Source organism: Eretmochelys imbricata, chromosome 22 (assembly GCF_965152235.1).
Source record: "Eretmochelys imbricata isolate rEreImb1 chromosome 22, rEreImb1.hap1, whole genome shotgun sequence".
NCBI classification, from domain to species: Eukaryota; Metazoa; Chordata; order Testudines; family Cheloniidae; genus Eretmochelys; species Eretmochelys imbricata.
This window is the reverse complement of record NC_135593.1, coordinates 14,894,048-14,913,096: the sequence shown is the minus strand read 5'-3', so window position 1 is coordinate 14,913,096 and position 19,049 is coordinate 14,894,048. Positions and strand designations below refer to the sequence as shown.

General features: G+C 43.1%; 1 protein-coding gene across 1 annotated transcript; it reads right to left on the bottom strand.

The window, feature by feature from the left end:
- Positions 1-1,085: 1,085 nt before the first annotated feature.
- POU2AF2 (POU class 2 homeobox associating factor 2) lies at positions 1,086-16,456 on the bottom strand. Its single transcript, XM_077839806.1, has 4 exons — positions 16,436-16,456; positions 4,919-4,961; positions 2,803-3,092; positions 1,086-2,065 (listed from the first exon to the last, which is right to left on the bottom strand). The coding sequence occupies exons 2-4, from the start codon at positions 4,923-4,925 to the stop codon at positions 1,664-1,666; spliced, it is 699 nt and encodes a 232-aa protein (XP_077695932.1). The 5' UTR covers positions 4,926-4,961; positions 16,436-16,456; the 3' UTR covers positions 1,086-1,663.
- Between the last annotated feature and the right edge of the window lie 2,593 nt (positions 16,457-19,049).

Below are 19,049 nucleotides of genomic sequence, written 5' to 3'. Positions count from 1 at the left end.
ATCAGTTTAAAAATGTATTTTCTCACTTCTGTTTCTATAATCTCTTTGGAAGCATGAAACTACCATTTGTTTCCTTACAATTGTTTTTTATCCATTGCATATTGCTCCCACTCCTTCCTGGCTGGCTGTTGTAGGGCTGCTTGTGAGATTTAGGCTGCTGAATTTCATCACATGAGAAAAAAAAATAGTAATTAAGTGTCGTCTTGGCAAAAGAGGAGTATGATCCAGTGGACAGGACATTGGCCTGTGATACGGAGACCTGGGCTCTATTCCTGGTTCTGCCAGTATCCTGCGGTGGGATCTTAGAGATGTCATTTTGGCCCACATGCTCAACCATATTTAGATGCCTAACTCCCAGTGAAATCAACAGGCTTTCCCCACTGTACTTAGTTTTTCTTCCCACCTTTTTGTATCCCTTGTCTAGATTTTCAGATCTCTGGAACAGGGATTATCTCTCACTGTGTTCATACAGCACCTAGCGTAGCGGGGCCCTGATATTGGCTGGGACTGCTAGGTGGTACCACAATGCAAATAATAATAAAGGGATATTTTGAGTTTAATGGACCTTGCCATTAGGGGAAAAAACAAAGTTAGGGGTGTAAAATTATGGGCCTTCAAAATATGATTGTATAATTTATATACACACACCTCTTCCTCTGTGCTTCAAGAAATACTCATACAGCTCTGATTTAGAATGGCTTTGGGAGAAACATTGGCCTTCAACCTGCAAATGAATCCATACAGGCAGACCTCTGCACCCCGGAGCAGTGTCTTTGAAGTCAGTGGGACCATTTACACATCAATGGGACCATTTACATGTTTAAAGTTAAGTCTTAGCAGGATCTGGGTTTTACATTACAAGCTCTTTGGGCAGGGACTGTCACTATGTATTTGCATAGCACAAGGGGGGCTTGGAGCTGTTTGGAGCATTACACACAATAAATGAATAATAACAAATAGTAATTATTTGGGTATGAAAACCACTGTAACAGATAAGCACTCGTATACAGCAATCTTAATTTTCCTTGAAGCAATCCATTGTGGCGGATTTCAGGTTACAGAAGTTTATTTGTCATAGCCTGGTATGCTGTCTGTCCAAGTTCACCATGTATTTACTATCCCTTCCATAACTATCACCCTAGGACAATGCCATATTTACATAACATTGGCATTTGAAATTTACATGTATGTGGTATATAGTAAGATATCACTATACAGAACTTAAATTATTTGAAAAGGCTTCCATCCTACCCCTCCATAATTATCTTTTTGTAGAATCACTTTCTACAAACCTTCTGTTGTTTAAATAGACATGGTTTATCAGCTAAAAAGATGAGGTCCTGTTTCTTAAGGTTGCTTTCCGAACTGGGACTGATCCAAAGACCACTGAAGTCATTGGACTTTTTACGTTGACTTTCTCTGGGCGTTGGATTGAGACCGTTGTCTACAAGCTACACAGTAACCCTAACAATTACATTGTTAAACAGAGCATTAAGTAATGTACTGATTTTAGAAACGAGTATTTCCTTCATAGCATTTTTGCCTCCAAGTATGTTATCACTGTCCTCAATTTTCAATGATTAATTATAGGGAAATATCCTACAATCAATTCAGCTGTCTGAGTGAAGGTTAATTCTAATTTGTCACCAACTGTGAGCTTTCCTCAATAAGTTCTTCGGCATTCATATGTCCCCCAGACTGGACTCCCATCTTCTTTTGCCCAAGAGGAGTTGTCATGAAGGGAGGTTGTATCTAAGGGTTCCTCTGATGAGAGGGGGAGAGTCTTGGGAGGTAGGTCATTCGTTACAGCTGTAAATGGTGAAAAGGAATAGGATGAGGTGGCAGGGTAACTGGGTACGTAGTGGACATCTTCAAAAGCATGCAAAGGGTACGACTGGGCTCCTGGGATGGCAGAACTCCAGCTCGAGCTTCTATACTGGGAAGTGCTTCCAGTCTCGTGAGAGGTGAGGCAGTTGGTAGTTGTGGGCAAGGTTTGTAGGGAATCTGAGCACACGGCATCTGATTGGTTGAGGCTGTCAGGCATGGCCTGCTCCCAGGAGTCTCTCTGTTGGAAAGAGGGTGAGGGAGATCTTTGAGAATAATGCCATGTTCCAGAGCAAAAAGACAAATATGTAATCTACTGGGTCTTCTAGCTTCCGAGTTTACCAAGCTAAGCTATTCCTGCTTTCTAACCTAGGCCCCACACAGTGAGCTCTGTGTTGCCCTGCAACATTAGCAGAGTGTGTAAAAAGTGATTAAGGAAAACAGAGCCAGAATTTATGGCACGAGTAAACTACACTGCACCCAGTTCCAGATCAGACATGATTGTCTTAGGCCCTGATCCAGCAAAGCACTTTAACTGTAAGCCCACGAGTAGTCCCAGTGAAGTCCATTGGAATTAAGCATATCCATAAGTGCTCAGCTGGATCAGGGCCTTAGTTATCATTCCAGTGGGGGTCTGAAAAGGGAGGGTGGAGCACACAGATACATGCCATGCCGGCGCTGTGGGTGTGGGACTGAGCTTGGTTCTTGCTCCTTGGGGTGGCAGGGGCAGGAGAACCTTGTGACATTTCCAATCAACTCTCCTCCCACAAGCAGAACTGACAGGTCCCAATGGGACAGCCAGGGAGGCATCGCTAGGCAGCAGGAGACAGGAACACAGCAGCCTAGGAACGGTCATAATGGATCAGCCCAAGGCTCCATCTGCTCTAGTACCAGGCGTCCAGATGTGGTACACCCTCTGCACAATCCAAGCCACCATTTAACCCTGGATACCACATTCAAATCAGTACACAGACTCACTATTAAGAAATGTGCTGAATCACTGGGGAAGGGCGGCAGGAGCGGGGGCAGCGAGGAGGTGCTGAAAAGGGAGCTAGTGCTGGGTGTTACAGCAGCAGCACGATAGTCCTCGGTGAAGTAGGGGTCCAGTAGCGGCGGGTACCCTTGAACGGCAGAGGAGTCACATGGAAAGGACTTTGCCCCCAGGGATGAAGCATAAACATCATTTGAAAGCGGCTTAGTGTTGTGGAAATCCAAATCAGACATGAATGGTCTCCGAACTCCATAGTAACCAGACATGGCCATGGAGCCTGCTGGCGAGAAAGATGGAAGTCATACCAATGAAAGGTCATGTCAAAGTCACCATCCACTGAGTCAAAATTCATTGGGAAAATCAACAGAGCTGAAACCCACAGAACTCTCCCCTCCATCTGTAACAAACATCTGCCCACTTCCCAGGGCCGGAGAGAATCCTGTTGTTAAACAAGTGTCCCCATACGGCAGGTTTTTACTCCCATGGTCATTGCAGGGCCCTTGGTTGTTTTTTTTTTTTTTTTGCCTTCCTCTGTAGCATGGGGCATGGATCACAAGCTAGGATCTTCTCGGAAGATCTCACCTAATCATTTCCCTTCCATTGCAGGGGGCTCAGGCATTGATCATACCTCAGTTTCTCCTGTTCTCTGCTTGTGGCACACACCAGTTTAGTCTCCTAGGACTGAAATGCTTTAGTTTATCCCGAATTATGGGATTCAATATGGTGGTAACTGAGTGAAATTTAACGGCCTGCAATATACAGGAGGTCAGACTAGATTATCTAATTGTCCCTGCTGGCCTTAAACTCTATGAAATTACAAAATTATCAACCCAAATCACAGCCTGGCCTTCCCCTTTCTCTCAGTCTTGGGGTGTGTTGTACCAGAACTTGACAAACTCTCTTTATTGAAAATCCAGAAACCCATCTCCCATAGACTCAGGTACGCCCAATTCAGGTACCAGTTAAACCTCAGCAAACCCAGCATTGTCTGATTCAGCAAAGCACAAACGTATGTGTTTAGGTCAATGTCTGTTCAGCAAAGTAAATCACGTTTTGCTGAATTGGGGCCTTTGTTGGGATGCTCTGCACTGAACTGCTCTGCCCATGGGCTGGGGACCAGCTGTTTTGGCCTCTGCCCTTCCCCTACTTTTCCTCCCTTTCTGTTCCCCTCTCATACCTTGTGTGTGGGAGATGGGGGGTTAACCATCTGCCCCCCAGCTCCCATCCATCCATCCATCTACTATGCCCTCCTGAAATGAACCATACCAGCTTTTGCACTTTCCTCATCTATCCCAATGGGAAACCACGATTTCTACTACAATGTGGAGCTGTGTGAGGCTGTACATTCTTACGGCAACCCCATGTCCACTCTCAGGAGGCGTCTCTCAGCAGCACTGCTGGCTCCTCCTGGGCCATTAGCACTAGGGAAGTATCTCCCTTAGGCAGATATGCTTTCGTCTCTGCTTGTGTAATAACATGTGCAGAGTACATGCCAGCATTGTTCTTCATATTACAATAGCACCTAGAGATCCCAGCTGAGATCAGAGCCCCATTGTGCTAGGCATCATACAAACGTAAGAACGGCCATTCTGGGTAAGGCCAATGGTCCATCTAGCCCAGTATCCTGTCTTCCACCAATGGCCAATGCCACTGAGAGTGAGAGACAGCTGCTGCCCCAAAGAGCTTGCAGTGTAACTAGAAAAGATGGACAAAGGAAGTAGTCTTCTCCCCATTTTACAGAAGGGAAACTGAGGCACAGAGCAATTTAAGTGATTTGTCTAAGGTCATATAAGGAGTTGGATACAGACAGAAACTGAGCCTCATTCTCCGAGTTCCAACTCAGTGCCTTAACTTCAAGACTGTCCTTCCCCTCTTGGAGTCGGTTCACCTTGTCTCCTTTCCCTTGGAACTTCAGGGAAGGGATTGAATGTCATTAGGATACTTCTGAGTTAATCCTTCAGTGATTCTCCTCTCTGAGTGGTGGGTGGCACCACTATAGATCTTCGTGGTAGTATTTTCAAGGCCCTTCACAGGAAGAATGAGATAGAAATGGCACTGGATTGCCGACACTAAAGTCATGTATGATTTAGTGAAAATACTCACCTGACATTTGGACAAATGGAGACGGAGGGGTGCTGGCACTGCCCTAAAAAATAAAGAGACATTGAAAGTGTTTTCTTCTGCAAGCCAGAGCGTAAATGTGTAGCTTGGAAGTGGGTTTTGCATCATTTCAATGTAGTTTTGGAATCTCACTGAAGCTACGAATAAGAAGCAATTAGGCACAAGATTGCAAGCTCTGGAGAGAGAAAGTATTAGTAGATGGAGGCTAGGAAGAGATTTCAGAGCGCTCAGACAAATGCTGATAATGGCAGGAAAATCAAGATAACAGGGCTTGACGCTCATTTACATTAAAGTTCCTTTACACAGTCAGCGTGGTGTAAAGTGGCCTTCATGTGAGAGTCAGCCCCAAACGATTCAATGTCCAGGATCCTCTGTGTTAAAACTTGTGCCTGATACTCCATAGCCCTGCACCATCGCAGTCATATATACCAGTGGAAAGGGGGGTGTAAATTGTTTTGTTCTGATTTGTAGCATTTCACACCTACTCTGCACAGGTGTAAATTACTCTATGTGGGCAGTACAAAGGAAAGCCAGGCTCTATATCTGTACCACACTGGCAAAGTGTATGTCATGTCCCCCTCTAGTGGCTGGTCTGCTAGTGGATAACAACCAACTGCTGCTACCAGCGAATGGAATTGCTCATTTAGCTCAAGGAATCGAGGTCTGTTGTATCAATTTAAATGGAATAAAGGAGCCTAAAAAGTCAAAGTTGTTAACATGCCCCAATTACAGTCCAACATTAAACAGTTTTAAACAAGGTTCAGGATTTAGCTGGAGCTGGTGGAGGTAGCAGCGTCATCTGGGCCATCTGTGGCCCAGTCTGGGCAATTTGATGATGATGATGGGCATCCTCAGGATCAGAATGATGTAGGGCCAGGGTCCCAGAAGACGGTGGGGGGTGGCAGCCATAATGTTGAAGCTCACACCAGTTGCTAATTTTTTCTCCCTGAAGTCTTTCTTTAAGGACTCCAAAGGGGAGTGATGGGCAGAATAGTCTGTCCTGTCATTATTTTGTCCATCAATAGACCTAATTTCTGGCACACCAATTATGGTTCATTGATCTTTTGGTCTGATGTTGTCTCGTTTACCAAGCATGATCTTAAAACGGTCCTTGAATTATATCAGGAGGCCTTTCTGTTTGCACTAATTCAGTCTGTCTCCCTTTTGTAACTTTTCCCATCAACTTTTATTATTAATGGTTATTGTGACACTTTATGAACTTTCACTCGCTTCTCACAGCTGAGCTCACAATTCAGGCAAATTTGTAGGACCAGTTATCCCAACAGATCTGTGCTTTGGGACTAAGGGTCTGGAGTTCAAACCCCACTGATGATCTCTGAAAGTGAGTCATTGCACATGCACGAGGTGGTGTTGTCCTGCACAAAGAATAGGGGGGAATATTTATGGATTTGTAGCAGAGTTTCAGTTGCGTATTCTAATCACACACTCCTTCTATAGAAGTCATTAACAGATCAGCCATCTATAGTGCTTGCAATGTGAGCCTGGTCATTTTCCCACAGTTTTATTGCTTCACCTGAGGCAGAATTAAAAGGCACCAATATCAGCAAATGGAAGTAAAGGGGTGGTGGTGATGGAGGGAGGGGTATAAGTTATGGCAGATTAATCAACGAACATTAGGCTGTGAAAAGCATTTATGACATGATAGTCCTGATACTGTAATTGGATCCACATGGATGAATTCTTACACCTGTGCAGAGTCCCAGTGGGGTTCCATACGAGTGCAGGGATCATCCCACAGGGATCTGACTACAGGACTGGGGCCTATATGTGTATGAATTCAGTTAAAAACAACCAAGGTAGCAGTCTGTTAACCATGTAACTATCCAATTAACGCAGGCCTGCGTGCTCCCCTCCTGCAGAAAAGTGAGCAGAGGAGAACAAATGGGGGGCAGAGCTCTGTGCATTGCAGCCAGGAGTTCCCCTGCAGCTCCAGTCACAGAGCATGGGATGACTTAAATGGGGGCGGAGAATCTGACTCATGAACTGGGTGCTCACATGCAGGGCCAATGCTTCTTTTTAAATACATGTTTTAGTTTTTCAAAGAACAGGTAAAATATTGATGCAAATGCATTCTAGAATGCGAAAGTTTTGCAACAGTTAAATTTTATTTTTCACTAAACATTGTTTGTTTGTTTGTTATGCTGGCCATGAGTTTTCGCTTAACGTAGAAAGCAAAACACTGAATACCAGTTTTATCATCCAGCTGAGACATTTAGCCATTCTATTAATATTGTGCTCTGAATCACTATGCATCACTTTGCTCCAGGAGGATCTCGCCTCCTTGGCATCCCAATTCAAATTCCTATTAGCAGTAAATATACCTTGCTCAGAGTCATTTCTACTGTCATTTCTATGAGTTTAGGAAGCTGCATTTTCTTAGTCTTGAGTTTCCATAAAATATGGCCCAAATGAGAATTATTTGACCCATGCTCCAGGTATCCCTAAACCTCTAACTGCCAGAAGCTGGGACTGGATGATGAGATGGATCACTCGACATCCCTGTTCTGTTCATTCCTTCTGTAGCATTTGGCACTGGCCACTGTCAGGAGACTGGCTACTGGGCTAGCTGGACCATTGGTCTGACAGAGTTCTTCATTCACTTCTCCTAGATGCTGAACTGGGCCACCTGCTTGGACCCTCTTTGCAAATGAAATGAGTGGCACCTCTGAACACCTAACTCCTACTCCTTCAGCGCAGCTGGAACACAATGTTAAAAATATATCACCTGGCACCTGAAGTTCAGCGGAGGTCAAGCAAGCCCTGAATAATATTTCATGCCTCCGCCCTCCGTTTCAGATTACCTCCAGCGCATCATACAAATGCTGCTACTACAACTGCGTGAGCAGGTTTCTGCATAACCTGGAACCTGCAGCTTTCTCCATATGGAAAAGCTCAGATGGCCGTCGCTGTGAGCACTGACACCAATATTTTGTGCTGAGGTCTTTCTCCAAACTTCTAAACCCTATTTGAAAACAAAACAAAACAACCCCACCAAGAGAGATTTTTAACTATTCCACTGCTTTTGACCCTGTAAGGTGGTACAGTATACAATTTCCAGTTTGCATAGAGCAAACAGGAGGTTCCTGCCATGCCAGGCAACCAAATTTAGAGGTTTATATTTGAATTAAATTTGCCAGTGTTAAGACTTCCTTTAGCTAACATGGTAAGTTCACAGCTGCCTATGGGCTCCCTCATGAAAATGAGCTCATTCGAACTAATAGGTGACCCAGTCTGCAAAGATAAGAGGTTTGAGGAAAGAGTAACCCACTGGCAGGACTGCCCAGGCAGTTTTATGGGGGAGTATTTTACAGAATTTAGCCAACTTGTTCAGAGCTGCTTTGGGGAATATACTGAAAACAGAGAAAAGAAGTGAATCAGCTCTTTTTTTCCCTTTTACTGCTCCTAACTAGTCAATCTGGGGTGTTTCTCATTTTAGACATAAAATACTTTAAATCACAAAGTAAAAGCAATGGCTAGGATGTCAGAAAGAGAGAAATGATTTTAGCTCTGTCAGTATTTGAGGGGCCCGACTTCTGTCCCTTTAAAGGGTCTGGATTTTCACTAAGTGCTGAGCACCCACCTGTGAAAATCAGCTTCCCTAAGGGGGGTCTGGCTGGGCACCCCAGATCACTAGCCACTTGTGAAAATCCTGGCCAGTGAATCCTGATGAGCTTTGTCAAAGAGAACGCACTATATTATATCAGGTTAGAACTTGACCATGCAAATCTTATTCAGACATCCCTCTCTCTGCATGTACGTACCCTGAGTAATCTTTCTCTAGGATATAAAGCCTCCTGCTACAGGCTTAAACCAACACCGAGCTATTGAGGGCAGAGGCAGAAACTTTCCATGGGGTCAGGTTATCTTATAACTGCAGGGTTTCTGGCACCTTCCTCTAAAGCAGCTGGTACCAGCCACTGCAGGAGACAGGGTGGAGCCCTGGTCTGATTCAGCCTAGCAATTCTTGTTTGTTCTGATATAGTCCTACAGAGTTTACTGGGACAGTTCATGTGAGGAAAGATTACTCATGTGAGTAAGGGTGGGTTTAAGACTCAGGGCCCAGTTGGCAAATGAAATGGAGAGACCAGCATCAGTTTCAGGGGAGTTCTAGCCCAGAAAATGAGGGATACCTTTCCATCAGACTGGGAAAGAGGCAGTAACAGGTAGGGGAGAAATGCAGCTGCTGTAGAGACAGCGCTTGGAAGGAACTAAGGGCCAGCCAGGGGTTGGGAGAAAAAAGAGCCAAGAGGCAGAGAGACGCAGGGATAGTTGTAATTTTGTGACTCTTAACTGCCCCCTGCTCCTCTACTGCGTTGCATGGACCAAGACACCAATCGCATGGGGCTAGGACAAGCATGTCTGAGTCACTAGTCAGCAAATGCACACAGGCACTCTTCTAATTACAGCCTAGCCTTCAGCACCAAGCTAGGGTGCTATTAAACATACACGTTTGCCTCAAAACTCTCTCGTACTGCTGCCAATTTAGCAGTAAACCCTGGCCACTAGCTGAAGTCTTGTGTTCTCTCCTCCAGTTCAACAGGTGCCTGACTCTGGATGGTATGTATTTTTTGGCAGGCAGGAAACTTTTTTGTAATCCGAGAGAGCGAGAGAGAGTTCCAGGTTTACTGAGTTCTTGCATTTTAGACAATGCAGTCAAGTTTTATGGTGCGAACAGCAGTCTGCCAGAAACTCCTTTAACTCGTGTGATAGCACTCCCTTTTTTTGGACCATAAGACCCAGGTTCAAAACCAGCCGATACCCCATGGTAGGGTTTGTTACCAGGAATGCAACCAGAATTTTGCTAAGGAGGGGGCCCAAGTTACTTATCTGGCCGCTTCAAATCTGAGTAGCATTGCGACCCCATGTCCCAAGTCACAATGCCACTCATGCAAATTTGGGCTAGCCTCCCCTCCATCATGACGGGGTGGACAGGCCAAATTTGAGTCAGATGTGTTGCAATCCAGTGTATGGAGCCACAACCCCACTAACTTAATTTTGACCAAGGCTGCCCATCCATCATCTGGTATGGGGCCAAGGTGGGGGCCTGGGGCCCCAGATTTCCCCTCGTTTCACCCTTATTTTACATTTTCACTAATAAAATGACTGTTTTGCCCTCTTGTACATAAGAAATAGAAATAAAAAATGTTTCTACACTAATAAACAAGCACTTTGAAATTTAAGGCAAGAGAGACTTCTGCTAAGCTTTGAATCAGTTGCTTTAAACTGCCCTGGGCCATCATTAGACCATCACCGCAAGTAGTTTAAAATTTAAAAATGCCATTTTACAAAGGCATTTGAGTAAACGCTGCAAATGCGCTTAGTGGGCTGGACACTCAGACATTCAGCATGAGCATTAGGAACTGTAATACGCTGAGAATATTCAGCATGCTGATACCCTCTTTTACTTTTCTACCTGCTTGGGCTGGAGATCTCGCCTCTATTCATTCATTCCTATGATCTAGATTGAAAAGAAACTCCACGCCAACATGCCCAGCCAAAGCTCAGGGTGTCCTTTTACTTCAGTAAAACAATTGGACTGGCGTTACAAAACAGTCCAAAGCAGCACCGCTGATTCCCACCTGGCCCTCTTATTAGTTAAGCGCCAGTCATGTGCCTTATACAGTTTAATACCCCCCTTCCTCCCAGGCAGAAATTCCGTACCACTCTCCCCTGCCTCCGCCCTGCATCAATGGCAGCTTTGCGGAGTGCTTGGGAGCTCAGCAAATGTGGGCTATGTCAGACCTTGTGGGGTCAGGACAGAGGTCCCAGGGAAAGGGACTCTGATAGAGAACGTGTTGACTTTTATATGGTGTGGGGGCCTGGGCTTATCCTCTCTAGGGCAGTATCCTGTGGAGAGAGGGGGTCTCTTGGGGTAGGTGGGCTTAGTACATATTAGTCTTCTGGTCTCTAATGTAAAACACCTTGGAATATTGGCATACGTGAGCCCTGCAGATTTTTTTATTTTTATAGTTAAAAATCCCTGTTTGAGCTGTAATTCCATATGCTGCAGATTGTCTCAGCAGATTGATTTTATTGACTGCTCCAGAGAGCTGGCAAATAGCACCAATTGCTTAACTTGGTTTTGGATGTTAATTCCTCTTGGAATGGGCATTGTAGCATATTCTCCCTGGCAATTAATCAGAACAGACACTGACATATTTGCCTGGGCTTAAACTTTGGATTTCATTCTGCGTTTCCTTATCAGGTGGTGAGTGGCTCAGATTATTTTAAACTCATTCATCTATTTCCTCCCTGCATTATTTCTTTTCAGCACTGCAGGATTATGATAACTGTATCTTTCACACAGCAGGAGTTGGTATAGATCAGTGAGTCTGTTTAACATCACCAGGGCTAGAGTTTGTAAAGCCATTAATAATCGTGGTATGGGCCCTGTTCTCCAATGATTTACATTACTAGGCAATGCTTCCTGTGAGCTGCGAAAGAAAGTGCATAGAGCACTGCTGCTGTTTCAGTTTACCATCATTATTCAGCAACATGGCTCGCTTGCATTATGAAACAAGCCACGCTCCATCCACTGAGGGGAGAGCGGAGTGTGTGGCAGGGGAGGGGGGAGGGACGGAGGATCCTGTGCAAACAATAAACAGACAGACCTTGGTTATGCAACTGCATCTACATGGGATGATCCTGATTTCAGCAGATCCAACCACATGGATCCAGTTGCAGGATCGGGGCCTAATTCAATAACAATAATAGTGATGCTTTCTCCTGCACAGGATCTGGTTGTCCTGCTAACAAGGCAGGTCAGCTCACTGTTCATAAAACCCTCAGCAGAACTTAACAAAGCTGCAAGGCCCTTCTCGCCCCTAGTGGAGCTGGTCAAAAATGCCAATTGTTTCTTGCAAGAAATTTTAAAAAGTGTGATGGAGGGAGTTGGTTTTTTTCCTTCTCTAAATTTCTCATGAATTTGTTTTTTCACTGCAAAAATACCCAGAACTGTTTTTCAGATTGAACACTTTAAATTTTTATCTGATTTTTTTTTCTTGGGGGTTTGTTGAAAAACCAGAAAATTTCAACTAAAATATACAATTTCAGTGCATTTTTTTTCCATTTAAAACATTTTGATGAAACAACTTCAGCTAGCTCTTGTATTTAGCAAATCTCTGCTAGAGGGTCTGTCCTTTGTGGAGATCCATCTTTGGGTAGCAAGAATATGCATCATTGGAGTGCTGCCTAGTGGATAGAGTTCTGGACTGGGACTCAGAAGACCTGAATTCTATTCCTGGCTCCGCCATTGGCCTCCTGAGTGACCTCAGGCAAGTCATTTTACCTCGCTGTGCCTCAGTTTTCCCATCTGTAAAATGAAGACTATGATACTGACCTGTCTTTGTAAAGCATTTTGAGATCTATGGATGAAAAGTGCTGTATAAGAACTAGGTGGTATTTATTTATTTATTTATTTACTAGGTGTCCCTCTTTTTTTTTTTTTCCAGAGAGGAACACTTGCTCTCTCTGCCTCCTCCTTCCCAAACACCCAGATAGATCAGAAGAAACAATAACACGGCACAGCAATTCGTGGGAAATCAAAATGCAAATCACCTGTATATCATCACAATGCAAATTTATTTTATATCATTTGGAGAATAAAAGACCTACTATTGCAGAATGGTGACAGTTTTAATGTCACTCAACAGACCATTAGCTAACCTTTCTGACAATGATCAGGCCAGCCTGGGAGCAGGCATCTGTGACCATGAGCTTTCATTGGCTAAGGAAGGGTTTACTGATTTCCGAGCAAAGATCAGATCCATGCAAACGGTGCAATGTAATTACACTGCATCATAAATATACGTTATTGTGCTCACTCGCCTGCTGTTCACTCAGATTCCAAAATATTATATTATGTTAGCTATTTATCTCTTCTCACAGCAGTTATTTTCCAAACTAATCAAAGAATTGTCCCAGCAAATAAGGAAGTTTGCCCACCTCCATAACTTTTATTGTAAGGAGCTAGCTACAGAGTAATTTTGTATTATCTACATACACACAAACTGTTCTGCTTTTGCATACAAAACAAACATGGCAAATAAGGCGGCAGGAAACATTTACAATACTGGCCTATCTATCTAGCATAGGGCTTCCTAGAATACCCACCGTCACAGCATCTAAGTACAGAGTAGAGGGGCATCTGTATATTCAAGAGTGAAGAGTGGATAAAGCATGACAGTCCTGAATCATTGTCTGAAGTTTCATTTGGTTTTTCAAAGCATTCGTGCCTTTGCACAAGTCAGGCCTGCTCAAAAGCCGCTGCATGAGTTAGGCATGCACAAAAGTGCATGTGCCCAATGCACTTATGCAAGTCAGGTGTGCCCAAAGGTGTGCATGCTCTTACGCATTTTGGGCCTTTATGTCAAGTCTCATAAGCTGGCATGTTTGGTGTGGCAAATTCTTATTTTACGTAATTTATGGGCTGAATCTTTGGTTGGTTGGTTTTTGTGTTTTGCCACATGCAGCTAATGGATGCAAATGTGACAGAGAGAAAATTAATTTAAAATCTGTTTGCTGCCTAATTTTGCTAACAGTGAAAACCTGACTCAAAAGGCTTGGAAAGGAAAAAAAAGTTTCAAACGCTCTAAAATGTCCCTCATTCTGCTCCTAATTCCACAAACTGCTTCCACCATACCCTGAGAAAATCAAAGACTCAGTGATTTGATAATACATTACCATCCTCGTCTATCATAATTATACCCAGCCAGTCAGGGATGAGAAATAATGCCACTTGACTAAGGTGACCAATCACATAACCGTAATACAAATAGCAAATGCCTCCAGGGAACAGTTTGCCAACACAGTCATCTTTTCAGATGTGATTACAGCTGGAATACTGTGTCCTGTTCTGGAGACTGTATCGTCTCCAAGTTGTCCGTGTCTTTCTGGTAGTTCAGAAAAGAGAAACAAAATTTATCAGGGGCTGGATGATGTGACTTATGGTGAAACATGAAAATGAGATAAATCTGTGGGGCTAAGAGACTAGCTAGGCTAAGATTTGCAAAGTCACTCAAGGAAATTTAGGCACTTTGCATGAAATCCTGGATCCACTGAAAACAATGGCAGAACTGCCATTGAGTTCAGTGAGGCCAGGACTTCACCCAATGGGAATTAATCATTTTTCAAAATCTCAGCCTAAGTGTGTATCTTGGGGAGGGCAGGAGCTATCTGAAGAATATAAAGTCCAACTATTCCAAGACTCTAAACTCCAAGGAAATTATTTGGGGTTCTGAACAGGAGTATAACTAAGAGTAATTGGACAGAATTAAGAAAGGCAAAATGTAGCCTGACATCGCGTTACATGGTTAAATTAGTGCCAGAGACTTGGTCGCATGGGATGATTCCCAGAGTGTATTCTAAAGGGTTAAAAACAAAGGGCTTGATGCCGGTTTTATGTCTGTATAACTGCTGAAGTCAGTGGAGTTAAACTGACACAAACACATTGTGTCTGAATGGAGAATCTGCCCCGGAGTCTATTGCTGACTTGCAGTGCATGAAATAATGGATCCATGCCCATGTACAATCAGCATGTATAATGGCAGCTCCATAAATAATGCATGAGTGACAGTGATTGATAATCACATTTGGAGCATCTTAAGTGTAGCTCTGAATCCATTTTGTTTAAAATGGAAGAAAAATGGAAAAGTCTTTGCAGTAAGAGGTGCTGTAGTTGCTTGTGTTACAGATTACTTAGTCAGATGCTTAGCTGATGCAAACTGGCCAAGACCTCTGAACTCGGTGCCTTCAAAAGGGTATTCAAGTGCTTTCTGCCACAGATAACCCTCAAGAGAAATTTGAAGAGCTCAAGTCCAGGGTATAGAATTTGAGGTAGACACTAGTGACTGAATCTCAACTAAGAAGTTATTCAGAAGAGACAGGAGTTTAGTTGGGTTAAGACAGAGTCTGCTGTTTCTTCTAATTAGTTCTTCCCTGATTTGTAAAGTTTCTCCTTTAGTAAGTATAGACAAGATTATCAGAACTGACGAGTGAGCTTCTGTTTTTGGGTGCCCAGTGTGGGACACCTTAAAAGGGTCTGATTTTCAGAAAATGCTGAGCAACTACCTTCTGAAAATCAAGCCCCTTTAAGGCATCTCAAGCTGTTAATCGCTTTTGGAAATCTTTTAGTGCATATGTATGACATGTCTAACTTGTACGTAGACACAGAAATTCCAAAAGGGGAGATTAAATTTAAATTCTGAGCTGTTCAGTATCTCCAGTGGTCAGCAATTCTTGGTCACGTTATCTTTTACGATTAGCATCCCATCCAGGGAGACGGCTGCATATCCAGGAAGTCAGTGAGAATTCTGGCACTGTATCAAACTGTTAGGCTATTTTTTTCAGTATTTGCAGAGTACGGGAAACAAAACCTTTTCTGAGGATGGTCCAAGCTTGAGGACTCCCCTAAAGACTATCACAAAGCTCGCCACTTTCCAGTCCAAATGTAAGGCGCATTTCTTCGACCTTACTTTCTCTAGTATATAAACATATAGCAAAAGGTATATGTAATAACAACAGCCAACCAAAACAAAACACTTTTCCACATGCTTTTCCCTCTTGGGAGAGGATGAGAGAACAAACCACACCTGATAGGTGTGTAATCACGTTGCTCAATGCACTGTTGGAAGGTGCTCAGATAAGCATGGTACAAAAACATCTATAGCATTGCATAGAACAGAACAGAGTGGTTCCTAGCATAGGATGTTCCCTGACTTCCCAAGGGAACCAAGTGTCTTTGCCATAAATCAGGTTAGGAAGAGTAAAAGAAAAGTAATAGGTAGCTTCAATGCTTTGTCATGTGAGGCTATTCTCGGTTTCTGTAAAATTCAGCAATTTCCAAGTCTATTGCATTACAGCTGCCCAGTTATAGAATTTCCACTGGGAAAGTTAATGCCCCTTTTTTGTTTTCTGCCTTTGGATCCTCAGCAAGCTGATTCTCTATCTCTTTCTATTAATATAAAACACCCCCTCCCCCAAATAGAACTTGTAGGGTATATAACGTTTGGGGTCGGACATTCATTTTTATCGAGTTGATTTCGTCAGACATAGATGATGGTAAATTAATCTGTCCTTGAAGGCCATAACATAAAGTGTGTGAAAGGCACTGAAAATTTAGTGTTATCAGTTTAGTTAAAATGGGTGAGATTTGTGCCTCCTGGGATTCAAAGCTCACAGGGTTTCATTGACATGAAAAATTAATTAGATCTTTGGATCAGACCCTAACTGCACAAATATTCCTGCTTTTTGCCTTGACGATGGTGGTTTCTGACATCCCACAGTAGCTCATCTTACGTTAGACTCCTGAAAGATCCTCCTGGCTCTTAATCCTTTGTTTTAAATGCCTATACCAAGAAGGCTGCCTAAGGACAAAACTTTGTGAAGACTTCGGTGTTGCAGGTACATTGTGCTCAGTGCAAATCCTCTTAAAGCAACAGGATTATGTACAATGACATTTCTGTTTAAAACATGACTCACGCTGAATCGGGAGCCGCTGGTCTGTCTCGATCTTTTTTCAGCAAGGAGATCTTTGACTGTGTGTTTTACTCTCACTCCTTGGTAAACTCGTTTGCCGTAGTCTGTAGGAACTAAACAAAGGGAGCATGTGTGAGCAGAATTCAGCCAGTAAGTAGAATAAATGGAATAACTTACCAAGGTAAGGATAGCCAAATTGCCAAGTGTCTTTAAATCAAGATGGGATGTATGCCTAAAAGATTATTATTTATTATTTGTATTGCAAAAGTTCTTACGAATCCCGCTTGTGGATCAGGACTCCATTGTACTAGGGACTGTACGAACACAGAACAAAACGACAGTCCCTGTCTTATGGTCTTGTTCATTAAGAAGTTATTGGGTGTGATGATGGCCACTGTCCAGCGAGAAAGACTAATTCTCTCTGTTGCAGGAATCAGTGGGTGAAATTCTCTAGCCTGTGTTACCCAAGCGATGACTAGGAGATCATAAGTGACTTACAATCGGTGGTTAAGATTTTCAAAGTTAACTAAGGGGAGTTAGCCATTCGGCTTCCATTCATCTCAGTCGGAACTCCTATCTGACTTTGAAAATTGGTAATAAGGTGCTTTTGAAGCCCGGGTGTTGATATTTAGCACAGACATTCATACTCTGAGGCAATATTACTGTCAGTGCAACACGGACAAAAAACTCCAAACCCAAATGGTCCAGCTAAAATACATTCTCATTACAATGCTTTTGATTAAACTGTGCTGAACTCTAGATAACGAGGAACTAGTTTCTCAAGCCCACTCTCTGTTTCAGTAGGTGGCATGGTCTAGCAGACAGGGAACTAAGTCAGGAGTTATGGGTTCTAGTCCAAGCACTGCCATTGACTGCTTGTGTGGAAAGCAGGTGAAAAGCACCATCCCAATGCAAAGGTAAAATAATTAGTAATTCTGAGTCTCATTTAGGCAGAGCAAATTCCATTAAAACAAAGAGTTGTTCCCTAGGGATGGGCTGTTTGAGAAGTCAAGGAGTTCCTGTCTCCTAGTCTTGTGCTCAGACCACTAGTCTTAGCCTTGTCCTTCAATGTCAGAGAGAATCTGTGGCCAGAGGAGTCGGTGACGGCTTTATTCTGCAGCTGCTACATACAGAGCTCATTAATTTCCGTCTTTCATTTTTGCGGCCTTCATATATAGTGGATGTGGGGTTTTCTAGGGGCAACAAGCTGCGGTTTTTCCATATCCTCATGTAATTTCTGATGCATCTTGGTTAATACCACTCACAAAATGTTACACGTCTGTAAAAAGGTTTAAGGTTGGTTTTTTAAATTATAAATCATGTGGTAAACTCAAGAGTTGCCTCAATCACACTAATTCTGCCCTGAAGTCATTTTCAGATCCTACTCACCAAAACAGATTAAAACACGTTTGAAATCACTAGCCCAAATCACAATGGAATTACAGAACAATGAGACAAAGAACAATTAGGCAGATATAGTAAAGAGGTAGTAACCTCATTTTTTGCTAACACTCACCACTGTTTTAACGAAATTTTTACTATCTTCTTACAATGAATAACTGTCATTTACATTCAACAAAATCCAGATAGTTTAAAGATCTTGATAACATCAATTAATAGTAAGTAATATCTAAAAAGTGTAACCCCACCGACAGAGTGGGTGCTGTATCCTTCCCTAGTGGCTGGTTCACTGGCGGATAACAGCTACTACTGCAATAGTGTTACTCCTTTGGCTCAAGCGGTAGAAGTCTATACTGTGCAGTATGTTGCCTTGCATAATGAAAAAGGTGGCTTGTTTGGTGTATATTTAAGATTCTATTATTAGTTCATTTAAAAAAAAAACAACAGACCAACACTGGGTGTGAGTTCTGTGTACCTGCGAGAGGCCTCTCTTCCCTTGACACACTGCCACAGCTGTGGTCAGCGAAAGTGATGCCCATCATTATAAAAGAGAGGGATATATTATAGATGATAGGGTACTGGACTGGGACTCGGGAGACCTGCCACTGCCCTGCTGGATGACCATGGCCAATTCATGTCCCTCCCTGTGCATCAGTTTCCCTATTTGTAAAATGGGGATAATGAAAATGGCCTTTATTTGCAAAGTGCTTTACAAGAGAAAGATCAAACATGCTAGATGAGCGCTAAATAGTATGATGGGGGGTGGGGGGTGAGGGTCCCAGGACTCTGGAACTTGTTCTCCACCCTCATTGGTCCAAAACTTGGTGACCTTCTGGGCATGTTGCAAAAGCCGTTTATTTGACAGGGTTTTGTGGGGAGCCTGTGGGTGTGTCTCTGGGGGTGGGGCTAATGGGGCATTTTTGTTGCTTTGATTTATCAGCTAGCTGAGCTAATTGATATTTGGGTGGTCACCACCCATTTGAACATTTAAGTTGAAGTGTTTGGGGCACCCAGAGGTTTATGTATGGGCATTTTTTATTGTTCTATAAACCTATAAGAAATAAATTATAGGCCAGATTCCCCATCGGTGTAAATCCGTGCAACTCCGTTAAAGTCAAGGGAGCAACACCAATTTGAAGGCACAGAGAACTTTGCCTTTTATATTATGTTATTATTTGGATTGGCAGGTTGTAACTTGGCCCAGCATATCTGATTG